This window comes from Penicillium griseofulvum (assembly GCF_001561935.1).
Source record: "Penicillium griseofulvum strain PG3 chromosome Unknown contig_80, whole genome shotgun sequence".
NCBI lineage: Eukaryota > Fungi > Ascomycota > Eurotiomycetes > Eurotiales > Aspergillaceae > Penicillium > Penicillium griseofulvum.
Window position 1 is genome coordinate 3,825,282 of NW_024467471.1, and position 20,353 is coordinate 3,845,634.

Genomic DNA, 20,353 nt, shown 5'->3' on the forward strand with positions numbered 1-20,353 from the left:
GATGACAATGCATCTAATCAATTCTTCTTCCTAAATCAAGCTTAATATTCTCGTACTAAATTGGCTGGGCCTGGACCCCTGCTCGTAACGCCTGCAATTACTATTGGTCTCTCGAAAGTGCCTCGAATACTAAGTTGCAAAATTTTGCGGCTTATACAAGGCATCACTAATTTGAAGGCCCTTGAGATGATTCCGAGGCCCGAAAAACCCCCTCAACGTTGTCACAATGACGGGCCACCTCGTATCGGGACAGTAGATGCTTTGTTGGAATTACGACGCCTAAGATCGACTAGCAGGAATATAAATATTTGCAATGAGGACAGCTTTGTACTTTAAAAACCCTAAAACCATCGAATATCAACGGCGAACAAAAGCACCGGCAAATTCTACACTCCATCACATCAATGCTAGCTGTATCTCCACCAACCATGAACACACCTGGCCAGTATGAGGACCCACCAATGTATTCCCCATCGGAGGAATTCAATTACTTCCTCGATGAAAAAGCCAACCCTCCTTTGATCCTCCGACCCGAGCGAAACGAGCCCGGGCTTGCCATTGCATCTGCTCTTAGCCGGGGGTTACAAGTACCATCCAGATCCGGAGCCTGCACATCAGGATTCGAGTATCCAGATGAACTATCTCATTACGACATATCCAAAGAAGACTGGACACAGTTCACACAAGTTGTCTGTGATGAAGCTAAGCTTTCACGTCAGCAATGGACCACCGTGGTTGGCAAAGGCCTAGGTGTAATGGCAGTGGGCGGACTGATGGTTGGCCTTCTGGGCGCTATCCCAGCGATATTCGTTGCCCGTCTCACTAGAAATCGAAAAGAACAACGAAACCTGCTTTCGGCGCTGGCTGGAGGAAGTGAACACCTTGCTCGACATATCTCGCAATGGAACGAGAATTTCTTTCGGCCTAGGGGTGTCTTGATCCGGGTCGATTTGCCGGATGAATACTTGAATGACATGAAAGTGATGGACATTCGCACAAGTGGATCTGCGAGGTCTGTTAAGGAAACTCGGGATAAGGCTGCACTCAAGGCGAGGATTGTGATCATCCCTCTGGATGGGCCGATGTCAACGGACAGTTGAAAGAACGGAGAAAAGAGTGGGCAACAAAATGGCATAAGCCAATCTTATGTATTTCAGCGGTAAAAGGTAGAGAACGGGTTATTATAATTCAAAAGGAGTTGATTCATCATGATAGTGTCGTTATTCAAAATAGATGACCCTTATCTAGTGTCCAGAAAATAGAAACTAGAGCAATCTAATATGAAAAAAAAAAAGATAACAGCCCAAGTAACATTCAAACCCGGCCCTCTTTATCCTGCCTCTCAACATGTTGAGACATTCCATGCGACTCCGCCGCCATCTCCATCTTCTCATCTACAATCTGGTCACGCTCATCGGCATCCTTATTACCATACCGGCCAATCTTGTACCATGGCAAAGCAAAGAGACGATCCATACTCTCCAAGGAACGACCTGCCGTCTCCGGGATACTGAACCAGACCCAGGCACCACCGATAATGGTAATGGCGGCAAAGCACCAGAAAGTACCCTTGGGGTCAATTCCACCTTTTGCCACAGGGAGAAGCATGTTGGGGACGGCGCGCGCATTGCCATATTGGTTGGCAAAGTGGAGGGTCATAGCCATAGAAGTGCAAAGAGCACGGATGCGCAGAGGGAATAACTCTGCAGTCAGAAGATACTGCATCGAGTTCCAGCCTAGAGCCCATCCAAATCCGGAAACATAGATCATTGCAATAGCTCCCTCACTAGCGCCCTTCTTATCTTCTGGTACTGTGTAACCATCGACGACTCCCATGTCGGGAACGGAGGTCAAGAAGCCGGCGATGTAGATCATGGAGAGTGCTTGTAGAGTGATACCAAGAAGAAGGGCTCGCTTGCGTCCAATGACGTCGACCAAGAAAAGAGCACACACAACTGCGGCAATCAATTTAACGATTCCAAACACAGCAGTGACAAGCAGAGACTCGTTCTTGCCTGTAACTCCCAGCAACTTGAACAAGTCTGGCGCGTAGACAGTGATACTGCCGGCACCGGACCACTGAGAGAGAAGCTGAGCCATGAATGTGAGGTAGACCCGGTAAAGGTTTGATGGGACTAGGAAGGTTTCTTTGATCACACCGATCGCGCCGGATCCCATTGTGGCTTCCATCTCAGCTTCATGTGTCGTTTGAATACCGGCGATCTCGCGTACAACATATTCGTCATCGGTTGGTAGGCCACGAATTCTGGCGAGATTGGAGATGGCCCTGTCGAGTTGGCCACGCTTGACTAGGTATCGGGGTGATTCGTATTGGAGGAAGGAGAGGATGAAGATTATGCCGGCAAACATGATGTGCAGACTGGTGGGGACGAGCTATATTCAAGTCAGTATTGGTAATATAAGTGGTTCAGGGTAGGTCACACATACCCATCGGTTGTGAGTCGTGTCACCGAGATTGAGCTCGCAGCCATAGTTGGCAAAATATGCGAGTACAATACCCAAATAGACAAAGCCGGTGAAGACACAAGTACAGAGACCACGAATAGATGCGGGGGCCTTTTGCTGATGTTAGTTGATAAAAAATATGACTTGGATGACGAGAAACTCACAATTTCAGCAAGATATACAGGAGCAACGACAACTGTCTGGCCCACACCGAGTCCAGCAATAAAGCGACCAGCATAGACTGCACCCAAGCTACCCCCGTTGCCCATGAAAATTGCAATTCCGACAATCCATATAGCACAAAGTTGACGAGTTGCCCAGATACGACCGATGCGATCACAAACTAAGAATGCACTATGTAAGAACAGAGCAGGTTAGCGACATGACATCCGAAACAATAGAGAACAAGCAAAACTCACAAAAGAGCACCTCCAACGGAGCCAATTTGGACCATTGCAGTAACATTTCCTTTAATATTGGTCTGTTCCACTTCACTGTACGAGTCGTAGTTGATGTAATGTTGAAAGTCTTTAGAGTTGAATGCGCCTGAGATCAAACCTTCATCAACACCGCGGGCAGCGCCCATCAGTCCAAATGAAATGACAGCAAACCATAATCGCCAGTTAAAGACCTCCTTAGGCTCACCGAGGTCTTTGAGGCGGAAGATATTGACTGGTTTCTTTGCTCCGCCGGCCATGGTGGGCAACACTCAAGTATGTAGTTGAATGCGGGGATAATATCAAAGGCAAAGCCGGGGTAGTAAGAATAAAGGGAAGCAAAACAAATATAAGCTGGGACAAACGGTATTTATAGCTATGGAATCCTGGTCTACGATATGCGGGGAAATCCTGGGGGAGGGTGATACCGGAAATCTCAATCCGAGCACTCCTGAATCCTGTCATGACCGAGGAAGAAAGTCCCTATAGTGAAAATGAGCCGTGCTATACGCATGATACATCGCGATAGGCTAAGCGTTGGGGGAAAACGCCAAGAGAGCTTGGGTCTCAAATCTAATTTGATGGAGTCGCCGTCTTTCTCTTCCCGGGGTGTCTTGAACGGGACATGGCCGAGGACCCGAACCACCACATGGTCGCATAATTTGGAATCAGATCTTCGGCTTCACTTGATCACTGCAGGCTTACTGCAGGATTACTGCAGGGTCGCTGCATCTCACTTTTTTCACTCGGATATTCGCATCTACATTCTCAGACAGTGTTGACCTTCTACTCGGCGCGCAGTACTGAAGTACCTGAACCGCCAAGGTTATTTTTCCTCCATAAAACTTTGACGGTGAGTTTCGGACAGTTTCCGAAGAAAATGTGTGTGTGCCGCATGTGGCTTGCAAGGATCGTGAGGTCCACAAGGGAGATGCCAGCCTTTTATGGCGGGGGGCGAAAAGGTAGAGCTCCATCGTTGACTGATACAAAACTGATAATTGGTTTACAGATCAAGTTTACCCCATTCTCCGCCTGGAAAGGGAAGATGAACCGTTGCTTGGCGTGGGGTGCGCTTTGATAAGCCGATCACTTTTCTCCTCTCACCTGCTTTGACGAATGATGTCGCGGAGAAGAACGCACCGAGACGCCCCGCAATTTTTAACTCTCGGTGAGGCATATATCGATGTTCTTTAATCTCCCGGAGACATTCTTTGTTAATCTCTACGATACTAGGAAGCAACTAGGACAGCTCTAGACCATTTGGTCCGTTATTCGGCGTTTATTTCCACAATATGATATTGAGATATTGATCCTTGCAGGATGCATCCTTTGGAATCAGGTGCACATTTCGAAGTCGCTTTCTCTTACAAGCTACATATAGTGTCACAATGGGCTAGAATAATGCTGGATCTAGAGAGTCATATCAAAAGAACGGGTTGTTTCATAATTTCTCACACTTCTACGCGTGCTGGAGCCAACAAAGCTTTAAAATGACGTACGTCTTTATCCGAGAATCGGAGCACCAGAAAGGTAAATTTGAATCAAATGAGATGCTCCAGACCAAGGCTAGTGCGCAATGGGGTGGAGTCGTTCATGACATCGGAAAATTAAGATACAGGACAGAAGTGATTGGTTGAGCTAGAGAGGCTATGGCTCCCAGCGGAACGCAGGATTGCGCCAATCCAGATCCTGAATCTGTTTCTGTGATAGTCCCGCTAGGGCGCCGTGGACATCGACACGTGCGCGGCGCCGATTGTCCCATACGAGATAGGCCCATAGGCTGCCTCCAAGGATTAGACTCGTAGTTGAAGTTGCCAAGTTGAGTCCATTACCAATCGGGTAGTTGGGCCCATCAAAGGGCAGGAATGACCAGGTGCTGATCAGCCCACCGATATTTCCGAACATGATCGTGGTTCCAATAGCCGAAGACTTCGCGGTATCGGAGATCACATTTGCTGATACGTGTGCAGCACATAGAGCGCCCAGGGGGAAGGCCCCACAGGCAATAATAAAGGTGGCCCCATACCTTACCATACTGTCTGTGCTAGCTAGGAACATAATATAACCTACACAAATTCCGATGATTAGCCTGGAACAACACATGCTCTGCAATCTTTATGTCCTGGGATCAAGGCTGCCCAAGGGGCCGTGAGACTCACCAATCATCACTAGCGGCGGGCTGATAACGAAGAAGAAGAGGCGATGATTGAATCGCCAGCTGAGGAAGGGGAATAACAAGGTGAAAAATCCCCCGACGACATAAGGGGGTACTGTGTGCAGCTGTTGAGACACCACACTGGCGTCAGGGTAGATGGTTCTAACAATGGTAGGCGCAAAGAATCCAAGACCCTGAACAGTAATGTTGTTCATCCCGAAGATAAACGCGGTTACGAAGGTGACTGGGCTGAAGATACCACGTAGTGTCTTAGGCATATCGAGCTTGTCAAGAACCTCCGTCGTGCCAATACGTTCAGATTTAACACGGGCAATTGCTAGATCTTTCTCTTCCTGGGAGAGCCACTTCGCTGTCTCGGGTCGGTCAGTCAATGTGAAGAATGCGATGACAGCAATTCCAATTGTCACGATGCCTTCAATCGCGAAGATCATTCGCCAGCTGTGGAGAGAACCAAAACTATCGAGCAACAGAATACCTGAAGCCAGAAGGCCGCCAAACGCTCCAGCGAGGGGAGCCATAACAATGTATAACGACAGACGGAAGACAAGTTCACTTCGTCGATACCAACGTGAGAGGTAGTATGCGATTCCAGGCATTAGACCGGCCTCAAACGCGCTAGAGGAGCGTTGTCAGCATTGTCGAGTTTGCAAAATCCAGGACACATACCCCAAAAGGAAGCGGACGCCAGCTGCGGCGGGCATATCATTGACAAAAGCTGTGGCGACCGAACAGATACCAAATCCCAATGTGATTGCTGGGAGCCACCATCCTGGCCCGACTATTTTGCACACGACATTACTGGGGATCTCAAAGGCAATATACGCGACAAAGAATATCGAGAGCACCGCATTGTAATCATAGCCCACAAGTCCAAGGTCCTTATCGAAGCCGGCCAATTTAGCGTTGCCTATTTCGGACATGAAACGGATTAGTGTTTGAACTGAAAAAAAAATCAAAAATCTAGGAGTGACAAGAGGGGCTGGCCACACACCAACATTGGCACGATCGATGAAGCAAAAGAGATACATGAGCGCGACAGTCGGAACGATGTATAAATCGATCTTGAGTCGCAACCGTGACTCGGCGGCCTTATCAAATTGGAACAGTGGCTGGCCATATTCATCTGTCGCGAGGTGGCCTCTCTCTGCGGCATCATGGGCGACATCCCTCATCATACCCTCTTTATGATCTGAAATGACCTTTTCATCTCCAATGACCGTAGTGCCCCTCTCGGCGTCGGCCATGTTGGAGTACCGGGTAGTGAGTTGAGCTTGAGGTGAATAAGGGGTGGTAAGAATTTCTGAGACAGGGATCCTGGCACAGGATTATAGAGCAAGGGGCAACCGGGTATTATATAGCTCAATCAGAACCCTAATCTGGACAGACAGACGGTACATCTGGGGTTTTGGGAGATCACGGATTTATTCTCCCTCCGAACTAATATTCGGCTTTTCTCATCGCTTGTAGTCTGAAACTGCCGCTGCCAAGTGAAGAGACTCAGTCTGACACGGGCACTAGTCAGGAATTCCTTGGCAATCGGTAGTAAGAGTTAAAGGTGGCTGCTTGGGAGGTCCAATTATAAAATGATTTTTAACAGGCCAAGAAGTCAGATAAAGTCTAAGCATCTAAGCACATTGCACTTTGTAACCTTCCCCCACAAAGTGTCCGGTTTAGGCTATTCGGAGGTTTTCCCCAGACTTGTGGATCTACCCGGATTCTGGTTCTTAGGTTTTGTGGGGATAAATTGTATATAACGGGGCCAGTTTACAGGATCTTCGAGTCAACAGACAAGATGAGTTCACGAAAAAAGGGATGATATTTTTGATGTTGCTGAATTTGTAGAACTGCAGAAGTATGCTGAAGGGAAGTAGGGAGTAACAATAAGAGTCTGCTATGTAGAGGACTGTCATGTGACTATGGTAGATGTCAACATACGAAATGCCGACCTTCCTCATCCGAATATCTCTTGGATTGTCATCGTGGCCAACCATAACCCCAGATTCTGTCAAGCGTTGTCTCCAAAACGCCAAGTCTTCCAATACGCACGCCTTAGGGGACGCACGGACGAGGTCAACCTAGCCGATCGGAAACAACCCCGGTGCAAAGGTCTCCGAAGATTCCCCTATTGGAAGATTTCAGGCTATTATCAGAGTGTTCATAACAACGCCGTACTCCTTGGTAATTCATGCATGATGACCTGTAACGAGCTAGTTTCAGTGCTGTTAGAGAACATTAGTGCCTCGTTGGTAAGACATAAAGCACGTGATATGGTACCTAATTATGATTAGAGTGGAAATTCCGAGATAATTAAATATGAGTCTCCAGTATTGTTCCTGACTTTTCCGCTTCTCCGATGTTCGTAGCCGTGGAATATAAATATTATCCATGGTGATATGAATGTACATCACGTGACTCGGATATAGGCGGCTAAGTTTCTCGGATTAAACGGATGAAAGTTGTCCAAGTGCACTGACAGGAGTTTTGACATCATTTAATATATCCGTCCCTATCAATGTCTGAAGCGTCGGATAAAACTCCGTCGGGTTGGAGAATCCCTCGTGCATGCCAGGAATGCCGCAAACGTAAAATCAAATGCAATGGCGTGACTCCGTGAGATCCCCTAGTCTATGTTCGGATAATGAATACATTGAGCTAATATAATATCAGGTGCAAAACTTGCCAATTGCGAAATACGCCCTGTATATACAGAGACTACATTCGTCATCGGCGCAAGAAACATGAGTATGAGGAAGTTGGCGAGAGGAATTTCATTCATCACGACTCCGCAAGTGGAGTGCTGCCATCGGGGCAGCGCACAACCTCTGTCATGAATGACTTCCCAAATAGTGTGTCTGCAACACATATGGCATCGCCATCATGTCAGATGCAGCTGTACTATGGTCCTACCTCTCATTTCTCCCTTATGCAGCATATCTACCGAGATCTGGTCTCGAACCCTACCTCCCAGCCTGAACCCTCTGGCGGGGTCGAGGAAGCCGGAGCTGGCTTGGACTTGTTTAGCTTCCGTCGCATTTTTTTCGGAACCCCAGATTTTTATGAGACTCACAAATCACCCGGGACGGGGGATTTATCCATGATGTTCTTGCCGTATGACTTGGCTAAGCTTTTTCTATCGCGATATCTCTCCAGCCTTTATCATCTGATGCCACTTCGCCCCAAGTTATATTACGAGCAATGTCTGGACCGAATGTACCATTCTTCGCCTACAGATCATTTAGATGCTTTCACCCAAGCGATCATTCTCCTTGTTATGGCAACCGCGGCACTCGGCACAGCTCATTTTGCCTGGGGTGATGTGTTGTTCGAGCGTGTCAAGGCTTCGTTGACCGCCTTCGATGACGTGGTGAATCTCCAGACTATTCAAATATCTATGCTTATGATAAGTCATTATACTCCTGTTTCTCTGTGTGTAGACTGACGTTTGTGGTCTTTACGCCAATTACCAGAACGAACAAGGTCGACCGAACTCAACGTTCTTGCATTTGGGTTCTGCTTGTCGCAAAGCGTTATCAGCAGGTCTTCATAAGGATGTTCCTCATGATGTAGATCAAACCCCAGAAAACATTGAAGAACGACGGGTAACCTTCTGGTCTATTTATGTCTATGAAACGTACATCTACCACCCTCAGTCCGATATTTGATGAAGTCACTAACCTTATGTATAGCTGGTTCTGCTTTCATACAGGGCGCCCTAGCTCCCTCTCCCTTAGAGATGTCGCAATCGAGTATGCGCAGGATCCATTTCTTCGCCTGTTAGCGCAGCTCTGCAAAACTATCACTCGGTCTGTCAATGAGATATATAGCCAGCGACATGAGTCTCTTCTGCACATGTGGAGGGTTGCTCGATCTATTGCGAATGAGATCCGTGGTCTTGAACCACATCTAAAGCAAGCTTTGGGCCATGGGCTTGACGATAGCATACAGCCGGGCTCCCTTGGGGTTCGACAAATAATCTTCATCACCCGTAAGTTAACCATTGACATACTCATACTATCTAGGCCCGCTTTAACCCGTGTCAGTATACAATCATACGCTCCTTCTCACATTTCGCCCGTTCTTGATATTTCGCGGTCATTGGCAACGAGAGAGGAATATCACACTCAATCAGTCTAGCACCAATCCCACAAATCGCTCGAGAGAAACGCCTTCTTGGCTCAACGAAGCCTGTAATCTTGCTATCAATGCCGCGCAAAAGACCCTCCGTCACCTATGTGAAGCTTCAAGTGTTAACGACCTCGTCTTGGTAAATAGACCACATGCTATCATAAAACTTCTGCTAATCATGTAACAGGAACTACGATACCATGGATACTTTTTCGGCAGCTCTGTATTTACTCTCATCTACGAGTTCATCCACAACCCGAGTGTCGCGCCTGTCTATCTGCCATGGGTTTATGCTTCATTGCAAACCCTGTCAACGATGCGAGCTGGGGACCCGATCGCAAGTACAATTTCAGCCATGCAGACCGTCCTTCGCAATATCAATCCGTCATACGAATGGTCACCTTTACTAGAGACAACTAGGGATAAAGTTGCGCCCTCGGGAGGAATGGCTATACATCAAGGCCTCACTCCCGACCGCGGACATCGATTACTGCTCAACAACACTGCAATTCCTCAACACCCATCGCTGGGAATGCGGCCTGACATACTGACATCTCCTTGGAACCTTCCACAGGTGGAAAAACCACAAACCCCTGAAACCGGAGGGTCTACGGGCTCCGGGGAAGACTTGCTTGATTTCACTCAGTCTGACATGGGCTGGGATTTCGATTTCTCTACCATGGATCTGGAGGCATTCTTTTCAGTTTATCAGTCGAATGATGCTCCAGTCCTTTAATGGAGGCCTCGTCCCAACCAATTTCTCTAGAATACAAATCCTTCATACCGTATCCATTTAGTCTCCACCGAGACGGACTTAATACGTGCAAGTGGATCTATATCCGAATGTGGATCTGATCGAAGCTCTGGAAGCTTCAGAAACACAATTTGAGCCAATGAAAAACCGTTGTGTATTAAGTGGGTCTTTGATATATCCGCAAGTATTTCCGAGAAACTCTTCCACAATGATGTCCTCCCTAACACGATATTATTCGCAGATCTTTTACCTGTTTGAAGGCATATCCCATATAAGTTCGCCACAGCGATACATACGTGATGTGTTCTATGAACTATGAACTATGACCCACTTTCGGAAATATGGATTTAAAAATATAGATTCGATAACAAATGGGTGACAGTATAAGAGTTCTTCTGCGCCTCGAGATGATACTTTCCTCCAATCTCGCTTCAACTGGTACAATCGCCAGTAGCCGTTCCTTTTTATTGTAGGCATATAAGCCTCCGTCATGGATACTCCATCCTCTGGCACAACAACACCAGTCGATCTAGAACACGGCTACGGCCAGATCCGCAAACGACTCACAGTCACCTTCCGCAACCTGAACGTCCGAGTTACAGCACCAGATGCTGCTTTAGGAAGCACGCTGTGGTCAGAGGTGGACCCGCGACAGCTGGGGGGACTGCTGAAGCGCGGCGACCGCCCGAAAAGGGTGAGCATATTCAACCATGAAAATACAGTTATCATATACTGACTTGACTTCCAGACGATCCTTAAGGATGTTGCAGGTCAGGTAAAACCAGGGGAGATGGTATGCTGCTATTACCAGAGAATATTAATGTTGTAACTAACCAATATAGCTTCTTGTATTGGGCCGTCCAGGCTCCGGATGCACTTCCCTCCTTCGAGTCCTCTCCAATGATCGTGACAGTTTCGATGAAGTCACGGGCGAAACTAACTATGGAAGCATGGATCACAAAGCTGCCAAAAAGTTCCGTCAGCAGATCATGTTCAACAACGAAGGCATGCAATCCTAACTTGGAATTGATAGAGCTCAATGCTAACTGCACTGAGAACAGACGATGTCCACTTCCCAAGCCTTACCGTCAACCGTACAATGAAATTCGCTCTTCGGAACAAGATCCCCAATGAGCGGCCAGAGCATCTGAGAAACCGCAAGGACTTTGTGCAGAACCAGCGTGACGATATCCTTGGGTCGCTTGGAATTGGACACACGAAGAAGAACTTGGTGGGAAACGAGTACATCAGAGGTGTATCAGGAGGCGAACGTAAGCGCGTTTCGCTTGCCGAGGTCCTGGCTGGGCAAAGTCCAGTCCAAATGTGGGACAATCCCACTCGGGGATTGGACTCAAAATCAGCGGTGGAATTTGCTCGAATGCTCAGACGCGAAGCGAATCGAAACGACAAGACAATTATTACCACTACATACCAAGCCGGCAATGGAATTTATGACCAGTTCGACAAAGTCCTTGTTCTGGCTGAAGGCTGTGTCACTTACTATGGCCCTCGTCATATTGCAAGGAAATACTTCGAAGATCTAGGATTCATCTGCCCCAACGGTGCCAATATTGCAGACTTCCTTACTTCAGTCACTGTTGTTACCGAACGCACAGTCCGGCCCGGATGGGAAGAAAAGGTGCCTAATACACCCGAGGACTTCGAGAACTGCTATCAAAACAGTTCTATCTGCAAAGAACAAATGAGATCTATTGTGGACCCCGGGAAGCTGAGCTACGAAGTTGAAGACCTTAACCTGGCGGTATCCAGTGAAAAGCGCAAACAGCATATTCCTCGGAACAGCAGTGTTTATACAGCGAATCTCTGGGACCAGATTGCCGCTTGTGCTCTCCGCCAGTTCCAGGTTATCTGGGGTGATAAGCTCTCGCTATTCGTGAAGGTTGGGTCAGCTATCATCCAGGCCCTGGTCTGTGGAAGTTTGTTCTATGACCTACCAGAGGTAACCAAGAAACACCCCACCTGAGATGATTTAAGAAGACCAAGCTGACAGTTGAAACCACAAGGATTCGAGCTCAATATTCTTACGCCCCGGTGTTTGCTTTTTCCCAGTGTTATATTTCCTACTTGAGAGTCTGTCGGAGACCACTGCATCTTTTATGGGCAGGCCGATTCTTTCTCGTCAGAAGCGATTCGGATTTTACCGGCCAACAGCCTTCGCCATTGCAAATGCTATCACTGATATCCCAGTTGTGATGTTCCAGGTGACCTGCTTCTCGCTCATCCTTTACTTCATGTCTGCTCTTCAAATGAATGCAGGAAAATTCTTTACCTTTTGGATCATCGTTATTGTACAGACATTGTGTTTTGTACAAATATTCCGAGCTGTTGGCGCTGTTTGCAAGCAGTTTGGAAATGCGTCCAAAATATCCGGCTTGCTTACCACTGTCTTCTTTGTTTATGGAGGTGAGCTTCCAATATAACCGTTGATACGAAGCATTAAAACTGACAAGTTGCAGGATATCTTATTCCGTTCCACAAGATGCATGTATGGTTCCGTTGGATCTTCTACCTCAATCCTGGAGCATATGCCTTCGAAGCACTCATGGCGAATGAGTTTGTTGGACGGAAATTTACTTGCATAGAGCCCGACTATCTTCCATATGGCACCGGATACTCCAACTCAGCGTCTCCCCACCGTGGGTGTTCAGTCCTTGGAAGCGACGACGAAGGTATTATTGATGGAGAAAAATACATTCAAGAGCAATATAGTTATTCAGTCCATCACATCTGGAGAAGTTTTGGTGTTCTCATTGGGTGTTGGATTTTCTTCATCTTTGTGACTTCTTTCGGGCTTGAATTACGGAACAGCCAAAGTGGATCATCTGTTCTGCTTTACAAACGTGGCAGCGAAAAGACTCATGGAAAGGAAGAACACGAGAAGTCAGAGTCTCCAAAGAAGGCAGATGCTGGAGCACTTCTAGGCTCGGTCAAGCAATCGACCTTTACATGGAAGGATCTTGACTACCATGTGCCTTTCCACGGCGAGAAAAAACAGCTTCTAAACAAGGTATTTGGATTTGTCCAACCCGGAAATCTGGTGGCCCTTATGGGAGCTTCTGGAGCTGGAAAAACAACATTGTTGGATGTGCTTGCTCAGCGCAAAGATAGCGGAGAGATCTATGGATCGGTCTTGATTGATGGCCGCCCAGTTGGAATTAGCTTTCAGCGCACTACGGGTTACTGTGAACAAATGGATGTGCACCTCGAGACAGCCACTGTCAAGGAGGCATTGGACTTTTCGGCCGTTCTTCGCCAGCCATCTACGGTTTCGCACGATGAAAAGATCGCCTACGTCGAACATATCATCGACCTTTTGGAGTTGCGTGATATCAGTGAGGCACTTATCGGAGGTGAGTTTGCTTAATGTTTTGGTCCCACTGGACAGCTATGCTAATACCTCACAGTGCCGGGAGCTGGACTCAGCATTGAACAGCGGAAACGCGTGACCCTCGGCGTTGAGCTTGTTGCTAAGCCCACATTGCTCTTCTTGGATGAGCCTACCTCCGGCCTTGATGGGCAAAGTGCGTTTAACATTGTGCGTTTCCTTCGCAAGCTGGTTGATGGCGGCCAAGCCGTGTTGGTAAGTTCTCAATATATCACAATATTTTTTATCCCACTAATTTCTTAGTGTACAATCCACCAACCATCTGCTGTGCTATTCGACGCATTTGACGGTCTTCTCTTGCTAGCTAAGGGCGGAAAAATGACATATTTCGGAGAAAGTAAGTTTTTACTCTTGAGGCAACTAGTCAAAACCAAGGAACTAATCACTGGTTGATGATAACAGCTGGCAAGGACTCAACCAAAATCTTGGACTACTTCGCTCGGAATGGAGCTCCGTGCCCTCCAGATGCCAATCCAGCAGAGCACATCATTGATGTTGTTCAAGGAGGTGGTACTACGGACAAAACGGATTGGATAGAAGTCTGGAACCAGTCAGAAGAGCGCAAACAGGCACTCTTCCAGCTTGATGCACTTAACGAGTCCAGCAAAAATAATTCCGACTATGTCGAAGATACTGCTGACTTTGCCACCTCGCACTGGTTCCAATTCAAGATGGTCTCTAAGCGTCTCAGTATTCATATTTGGCGCTCACCAGTACGGCTTTCCAAGCATATACCAAATTAGGTTACAAAAGCTGACTTATATAGGACTACATGTGGAACAAGATAATTCTCCATATTTTCGCGGCACTCTTCAGCGGCTTTACCTTCTGGAAGATTGGGAACGGCACTTTCGACCTTCAGTTGAGACTTTTTGCGATTTTCAACTTCATCTTCGTCGCCCCGGGCTGCATCAATCAGATGCAGCCCTTCTTCCTGCATAGTCGTGATATTTTTGAGACCCGAGAGAAAAAGGTGAGTACACCAGCGGAATAATGCTGGCATGAAAGTAGCGCTCACACTAGCTTCCATATAGTCCAAAACCTACCACTGGAGCGCCTTCATTGGAGCGCAGACTCTGACGGAGATTCCGTACCTTATCATCTGCGCCACACTCTACTTTGCATGCTGGTACTTTACTGCGGGGCTTCCGTTGGAGGCTAGTGTTTCCGGACATGTCTATCTTCAGATGATTTGTAAGTTGAACTAAATTCTTCAAGGATTGATTCTAGTATCTAACACAAACACAGTCTATGAGCTCCTATACACTTCTATTGGTCAGGCAATTGCGGCATATGCACCTAACGAGTATTTTGCGGCTGTGATGAATCCCGTCGTGATCGGTGCTGGCCTGATTAGTTTCTGTGGCGTGGTGGTTCCTTACTCCCTCATGCAACCATTTTGGCGATACTGGATTTACTACCTGGATCCTTTCAACTACTTGGTTGGTGGACTGTTTGGTGAAGTGGTCTGGGATGTCAAGGTCAAGTGTGAACCATCGGAGTTTGTGGAGTTCACTGCGCCGTCGGGTCAGACCTGCGGCCAATACATGACTGATTTTCTAGCCGCGCAAACTGGTTATCTAGCTGATGGAAACTCGACTGGGACATGTTTGTTCTGTCCGTATTCTGAAGGTTCTGATTACGCGAAAACGTTCAATCTTCAAGAAAAATACTATTCATGGAGAGATGTGGGTATACCCTGGTTGATTTGACCTAGGCTTCGATGCTAATCGTTTCTTTTTAGACCGGTATCACCGCACTATTCTGCATCTCATCGTATGCCTTGGTCTTCTTGATGATGAAGCTCAGGAGCAAGAAGACGAAGAGTGCCCGTTCTGAATAAGTGATCGCCACCTCGCTAACGGGCGATTGGGCCTTGGTTGAGCTAACATCGTCCTCACTCCTTTTTCAATTTCTGCGGGGGCTCAATGACAGAGATATGGGCTATTTTAACCTTTGCTTTACCGGATCATTTCCCTCGGTATTGATTAATCTTGTGCTGAGAATTTTGTACCGCTTTGTTATCTACCGATCGGTAAGAATCGTGCCGTGAGTTGTCCTGACTACGAAGTTGCAATATATATTTGTGCATAGAAGCATAGTTGTGCAATTTGCGTCCCACCAGCCCAATTAAAACAATTAAAAAATTATTGGATGCCTGGAAGTTGGATGTGAGATAGAACATGATCTACCGATTTAATTTCTGTGCGTTTCGTGTTCGTTTCGTGTTCGACCCGAGCCGTTGACATGGCAGCCAACGGTTTGATCACGAGGAGATCGACATGCGTGTGTACTAGTGGCATCTGAGAATACAAAAAGGTCCAAGGAACCCTGATTTTAGACTATTATTAACGCTCCTGGGTACCTTGAATATGCGGTTTCACCTTGCAATATTCCCTCTGGCTGCTAGTGCGGTCAACATCGTCTCATCCAACGATGATGGATGGGCAGAAGTGAACATCCGCTCTTTCTTCGAGTCACTAGGAGCGGCAGGACATTCGGTTGTTGTATCTGCACCGGCCGAAAACCAAAGTGGCAAGGGTATGTTATGGCTTCCCCTATATAATCCCCTCTTTATTGACCCGTCGCTACAGGGTCAAAGCAAAGTCCGCCGACTGTCCTGACTGAGCCTTGCCAATTCAATAGCTGCCCATCTGGTAGTCCGGCTGTGGGATTTAATTCCTCAGAGGTCAGTATTGTGCCCGCTGTCACTAGAACGACAGACTGATCGTACAAAAAGCCCCGACTGGGATATGTCAATAGCTACCCGGTGACATCGATGCAATATGGAATCGATTCGCGCGCCCCGCAGTTCTTCAACGGCCCTCCGGACTTGGCGGTCGCAGGTCCAAATGTTGGCAGTAACATTGGCCTTACAGCTTACATTTCTGGCACAGTAGGCGCCGCCACCTACGCTGCGCACGCTGGGATCCCCGCTATTGCGTTCTCAGGTGCAACTGGCTCCGAGACTTCATGGGATACCACCCCGCGACCTCACTACAGTGATGTCTATGCCGATTTGGCAACTAACTTGACAAACCAGGTGGTTGCTGCTGGCAAACCGTACCTGCCGAACGATGTCTGGTTGAATGTCAATTTCGGGAAGGTCTCTGACTCAAAATGCACCAATCCGGCTGATTTCTCTTTCGTCCTCTCCCGCATCCATATTGCACTTCCACTTATTACCCCGGATGATGTGACCACGTGCGGAAGCTCAAGATTGCCAAGCGAACTTGAAGTATCGCTAGCGTCTGGATGCTATGCAAGTGTCTCGGTCGGGATGGCAGCTTCAAAGAGCGACGCCAATGCTACAATGCAGGAAATTGTTTTGAAGAACCTGGGCAATTTGTTGACTTGTCTACCGTGATTGGTGTAAAAACGCCGATGCCAAGAATGTGCAGATCAAGTTCTTCATAACCACGTGTTGTATCTAGCCATGCCGTGTTGCATAAGAGAATATTATTAAGGGGGCCCTTATATACGTATAAAGACCACTACTGAATACTAATATCCGGACTAGCTTCAATTAAGGAGGATCAATTACCTGAGTAAGCGGAGAAATCGCATGAGCTGACTGAGACATTCTGCATCGGAGAAACCAAGGAAGATACGGCGAATCACCGGAGCTTTCTATGGCACATGTGAAAAGCAATCTATTCTGTAATTCACGTTTCAAAAGGCACTAGTATCGTCCACTATACTTCATCGGGACTCCATACCGTTTTCACCGGAGTAAGACCCCTGCAGAAAGCGAGAGCACGAGATAAGAGACATGCCGATCATACGGGATGAACACTACAATATAAATATCGAGGGAAGCTGTTTGTAGGATGAGCTCACTACAGCATTCTATTTCAACATGATTCCCCGACTTATTGCCGGGTTGACTGCTCTCGCTGTGCTGCCTGTTACGGCTAGCCCGGTTGAGTTGTCACGTAGAGGAACAGTCGGATCCGACGACATTGTAGGACTTCCTCAGACAGTTCCAGCCGGAGCTACCGGAGGTCTCTATTTGGCCTACCAGCCAGATCTACATGTTGTCAATGGCTGCGTCCCATTCCCAGGCGTAGATGCAAATGGCAACACAAAGTGAGTGAGCAAAATGCCTTTCAAGAAGTTTCCAGACGCTTAACTTTGATATTTGTGGTTTAGTGCTGGTCTCAAGCCAACAGGAAAGCCAAGTGGTGACTGCGATAAAAGCACAGGACAAATATACGGTGAGTAACTTTAGAAGTTTCTTTCATATAGCCCGGGATATACTGACCAAGGGGCTTCTGTTTGCAATCCACAGTGAGAGGTGCTTCCTCCGGCGACCGCTATGCCTTGATGTATTCTTGGTACTTCCCCAAAGATTCCCCCTCCACTGATCTCGGCCATCGCCACGATTGGGAAGGAGTTATTGTCTGGCTTTCCAACGCTGCCAACACAAATGCGGCGAACATCCTGGCCGTTTGCCCATCCGCACATGGTGGTTGGGAGTGCAGTACAGATGGCTATACGCTTGATGGGACTGCACCTTTGATCAAATACGAGTCCATCTGGCCTGTCAATCATGCCTGCGGCCTAACAACTACCGTCGGCGGCAGACAGCCGTTGGTTGCCTGGGAATCGATGTCAAGTGAGTTGCCATCCAAGATACACTCCCATGGTGTAACTAGAGATCTAACCGGGACATTCAGAGGTCGTACAAAATGCCTTGGATACAACAGACTTTGGATCAGGAAATGTTCCGTTCAACGAGGCCAATTTTGCCAAAAATCTAGCAAATGCGACGTTCTGAGTTCAAAGCTAAGAAGGACATCGACTTGGAACATGAGGTTAAGGAAGAGTCATTACGACGTGCTGTCCCGGTGGATTATACGGGATAATTATAGTACATGAACTTTGGATATCACGAGAGGAGGGGAGCAACCCCGAGGTATCGGCTTCATATAACTCCATCATATCTGCGTGTTTACCTAGGCAATATTTAAGAACAGCACGTAGAAATCCTATAGAAACCCAACAGAAAGGGACGTAGCCATGGTAAAACATAATGGTATCTACCCTCAATATATAGCGTGGCCTCTCACTCCAGATCTTTCTACTCAAGCCTCGGTGCAATAAAAAGTCATGTAAGACATTTAAAAGGCTCAGATTGATATCAATCACTATATTCCATGAATAGCACTCATTTCCTACTCCTATTCGAATCCCTCATTTGTCCACAGGTTTCACATCGTCTTATCCCAGAGGAATTCAAGCACCAGTTGGAAGACACTGAGAATACCATTCGTTCACGGAAGAACAGGCTGCTGGCGGCGCACATGCTGTTGGTCCAGTCCATCCAGATCCTCCGCACTGTCCGTAGGGTGTCTGGGCTGCTCCGCCCCCGCCGGCAGTAGTAGTGGTGGTCTTAGTAGTAGTGTTAGGCTTGGTGGTAGTTGCTAGTGTTGTGGTAGTGACCTTGGAGGTGGTGGTGGGACCGGTACCGCCACCACCTGTCCCTGTGATAGGTGTGCCCGAAGCGGTGATTGCCGAAGTGGTTTGGGTGATTGAGACAGCACCACTGTAAAGGGTTGGTCCCGGGACAACCTGACCAAACGCATTAGCAAGAGACTGGAAACCGGGGAGACATCAGCCCAGCATTGATTAAACACTTACATAGCTTGCCAGAGAAGTGTAAATGTTGACGAGAATGCCGGGGTCTGTTGGGCTGTACAGATCGGTACCCAAGACACCTGCTGGCTTGTCTGTTCCCGAGCCAGTGATTTGTAGGTTGAAGCACTGGGGATAATTCTGGGTCCCACCCACACTGCCTGCTCCATGGAGTGCGATCCTTCACAGCAAGATTAGCAAGCTTTCTCAAAGAACCAAAAAAAGTTCACCTACATTTCATGTCTCAAGACATAATGCCCAGGTGCGATGTTGGCAGGAATTTCAACCATCCATCCCGAGTTTTGGGCAATGAGCTGATCATCGGCCCAAAAGCCGGGGGGCTTTGATCCATCGACTAGCCCGACGCCGTCAATCTTGAAGAACTTAAGCGTGTTCTTGTCCACAGTTTCACAGCCACTTTCGCCACAGCTAGCCAGATAATCAATGATCGGTCCATGATGCGATTCTGGCCAGTCAGGGGTCCATTGAAGAAAGACTCGATCACCAGCAGCTACTACCGCGTGACCTTTAGCGTTTTTAGCTTCGAGATGACAGATGATATCCGAGGTCCCGTACGCATCTGATTTTATAAAGTTAGAAAAGGAATTGGCTTTGGTTAAAGAGGACAACAATGGCATAGCATACCTGGAGCAACGAAGCCATTGGAAGTGTTTGGGGTACCCCAAGCCACCACATCAGGGGGGTTATCTGTATAAGGATAACTTCCTATGTCCCATCCATCGAAGGAGACACCGTTAATAACGATGTTGGTGACGTGACCATGGGCCGCAACGAGAGATGCAAATAGAGCGGGACGGAGAAAGGTAAACATTGCGTCTGTATTCTAGGAAACTTGATAAAGATCGAGTCTCTAAGAAATAGATATATTGAGTGGAAGATAGTAGCAAAGTTGAGCTTTACTTGTGCTTGTCTCTTCAAACTGCCGAAGGGCCATATTTATAGTGAGACAGAGGAGTATAGACTCGGCATCATGTGCTGCACTTCCGGCTAAATACCTACCCCGGATTCATGATGTCAATTACAAGGAATAACGGATCAAACCAATCGGATACATCATATGCCTCTAGGAGAACCAAAGTGATCATTCTGCACGGGATAACGACAAGCCACGGGGTAGTTCTGCAGGAAGTCACGACGCCACCAGCGGATGTCGTGCTGACTCCGTGTCGAGATAGCTCAGGATATAAATCCATCAAGAAGAATGAAGTCCTGACAATTAATGAGGGGTCAGGCGCATTGAGTTATGATCTAAAGCTGACACATTGGCGCTCCAAGGTGTCGGTAGGCGCCCTTGGCATTATTTTGGGAAAGGCCCTGTTGAATGAGGCGAT

General features: G+C 47.5%; 8 protein-coding genes across 8 annotated transcripts; 5 read left to right on the top strand and 3 right to left on the bottom strand.

Annotated features, from left to right (window-relative positions):
* Positions 1 to 404: 404 nt before the first annotated feature.
* On the top strand, positions 405 to 1,100 carry PGRI_023760 (uncharacterized protein; the record flags this gene model as incomplete). The annotated part of the gene is made up of 1 exon (XM_040790089.1): positions 405 to 1,100. One exon carries the CDS (start codon positions 405 to 407, stop codon positions 1,098 to 1,100), a length of 696 nt encoding a protein of 231 aa, XP_040647042.1.
* Positions 1,101 to 1,314: 214 nt separating this feature from the next.
* On the bottom strand, positions 1,315 to 3,163 carry PGRI_023770 (putative MFS quinate transporter; the record flags this gene model as incomplete). Its single annotated transcript, XM_040790090.1, has 4 exons — positions 1,315 to 2,394; positions 2,449 to 2,577; positions 2,631 to 2,820; positions 2,886 to 3,163. The coding sequence occupies 4 exons, from the start codon at positions 3,161 to 3,163 to the stop codon at positions 1,315 to 1,317; spliced, it is 1,677 nt and encodes a 558-aa protein (XP_040647043.1).
* A 1,387-nt stretch (positions 3,164 to 4,550) lies between these two features.
* Positions 4,551 to 6,323, bottom strand: PGRI_023780 (putative MFS transporter; the record flags this gene model as incomplete). The annotated part of the gene is made up of 4 exons (XM_040790091.1): positions 4,551 to 4,858; positions 5,063 to 5,694; positions 5,746 to 6,019; positions 6,071 to 6,323. The coding sequence occupies 4 exons, from the start codon at positions 6,321 to 6,323 to the stop codon at positions 4,551 to 4,553; spliced, it is 1,467 nt and encodes a 488-aa protein (XP_040647044.1).
* Positions 6,324 to 7,942: 1,619 nt separating this feature from the next.
* PGRI_023790 (fungal specific transcription factor domain-containing protein) lies at positions 7,943 to 9,940 on the top strand (the record flags this gene model as incomplete). Its single annotated transcript, XM_040790092.1, has 5 exons — positions 7,943 to 8,443; positions 8,514 to 8,710; positions 8,766 to 9,064; positions 9,120 to 9,343; positions 9,392 to 9,940. The coding sequence occupies 5 exons, from the start codon at positions 7,943 to 7,945 to the stop codon at positions 9,938 to 9,940; spliced, it is 1,770 nt and encodes a 589-aa protein (XP_040647045.1).
* Positions 9,941 to 10,448: 508 nt separating this feature from the next.
* On the top strand, positions 10,449 to 15,203 carry PGRI_023800 (putative ABC multidrug transporter; the record flags this gene model as incomplete). The annotated part of the gene is made up of 13 exons (XM_040790093.1): positions 10,449 to 10,652; positions 10,707 to 10,751; positions 10,801 to 10,936; positions 11,020 to 11,885; positions 12,103 to 12,382; positions 12,436 to 13,329; positions 13,384 to 13,559; positions 13,608 to 13,701; positions 13,767 to 14,077; positions 14,131 to 14,337; positions 14,399 to 14,558; positions 14,613 to 15,056; positions 15,109 to 15,203. 13 exons carry the CDS (start codon positions 10,449 to 10,451, stop codon positions 15,201 to 15,203), a joined length of 3,912 nt encoding a protein of 1,303 aa, XP_040647046.1.
* A 533-nt stretch (positions 15,204 to 15,736) lies between these two features.
* PGRI_023810 (5'/3'-nucleotidase SurE) lies at positions 15,737 to 16,731 on the top strand (the record flags this gene model as incomplete). Its single annotated transcript, XM_040790094.1, has 3 exons — positions 15,737 to 15,905; positions 15,959 to 16,053; positions 16,105 to 16,731. The coding sequence occupies 3 exons, from the start codon at positions 15,737 to 15,739 to the stop codon at positions 16,729 to 16,731; spliced, it is 891 nt and encodes a 296-aa protein (XP_040647047.1).
* Positions 16,732 to 17,223: 492 nt separating this feature from the next.
* PGRI_023820 (NPP1 family protein) lies at positions 17,224 to 18,144 on the top strand (the record flags this gene model as incomplete). Its single annotated transcript, XM_040790095.1, has 4 exons — positions 17,224 to 17,453; positions 17,517 to 17,581; positions 17,656 to 17,982; positions 18,044 to 18,144. 4 exons carry the CDS (start codon positions 17,224 to 17,226, stop codon positions 18,142 to 18,144), a joined length of 723 nt encoding a protein of 240 aa, XP_040647048.1.
* Positions 18,145 to 18,602: 458 nt separating this feature from the next.
* PGRI_023830 (putative endo-1,4-beta-glucanase) lies at positions 18,603 to 19,833 on the bottom strand (the record flags this gene model as incomplete). The annotated part of the gene is made up of 4 exons (XM_040790096.1): positions 18,603 to 18,962; positions 19,008 to 19,182; positions 19,236 to 19,581; positions 19,647 to 19,833. 4 exons carry the CDS (start codon positions 19,831 to 19,833, stop codon positions 18,603 to 18,605), a joined length of 1,068 nt encoding a protein of 355 aa, XP_040647049.1.
* Between the last annotated feature and the right edge of the window lie 520 nt (positions 19,834 to 20,353).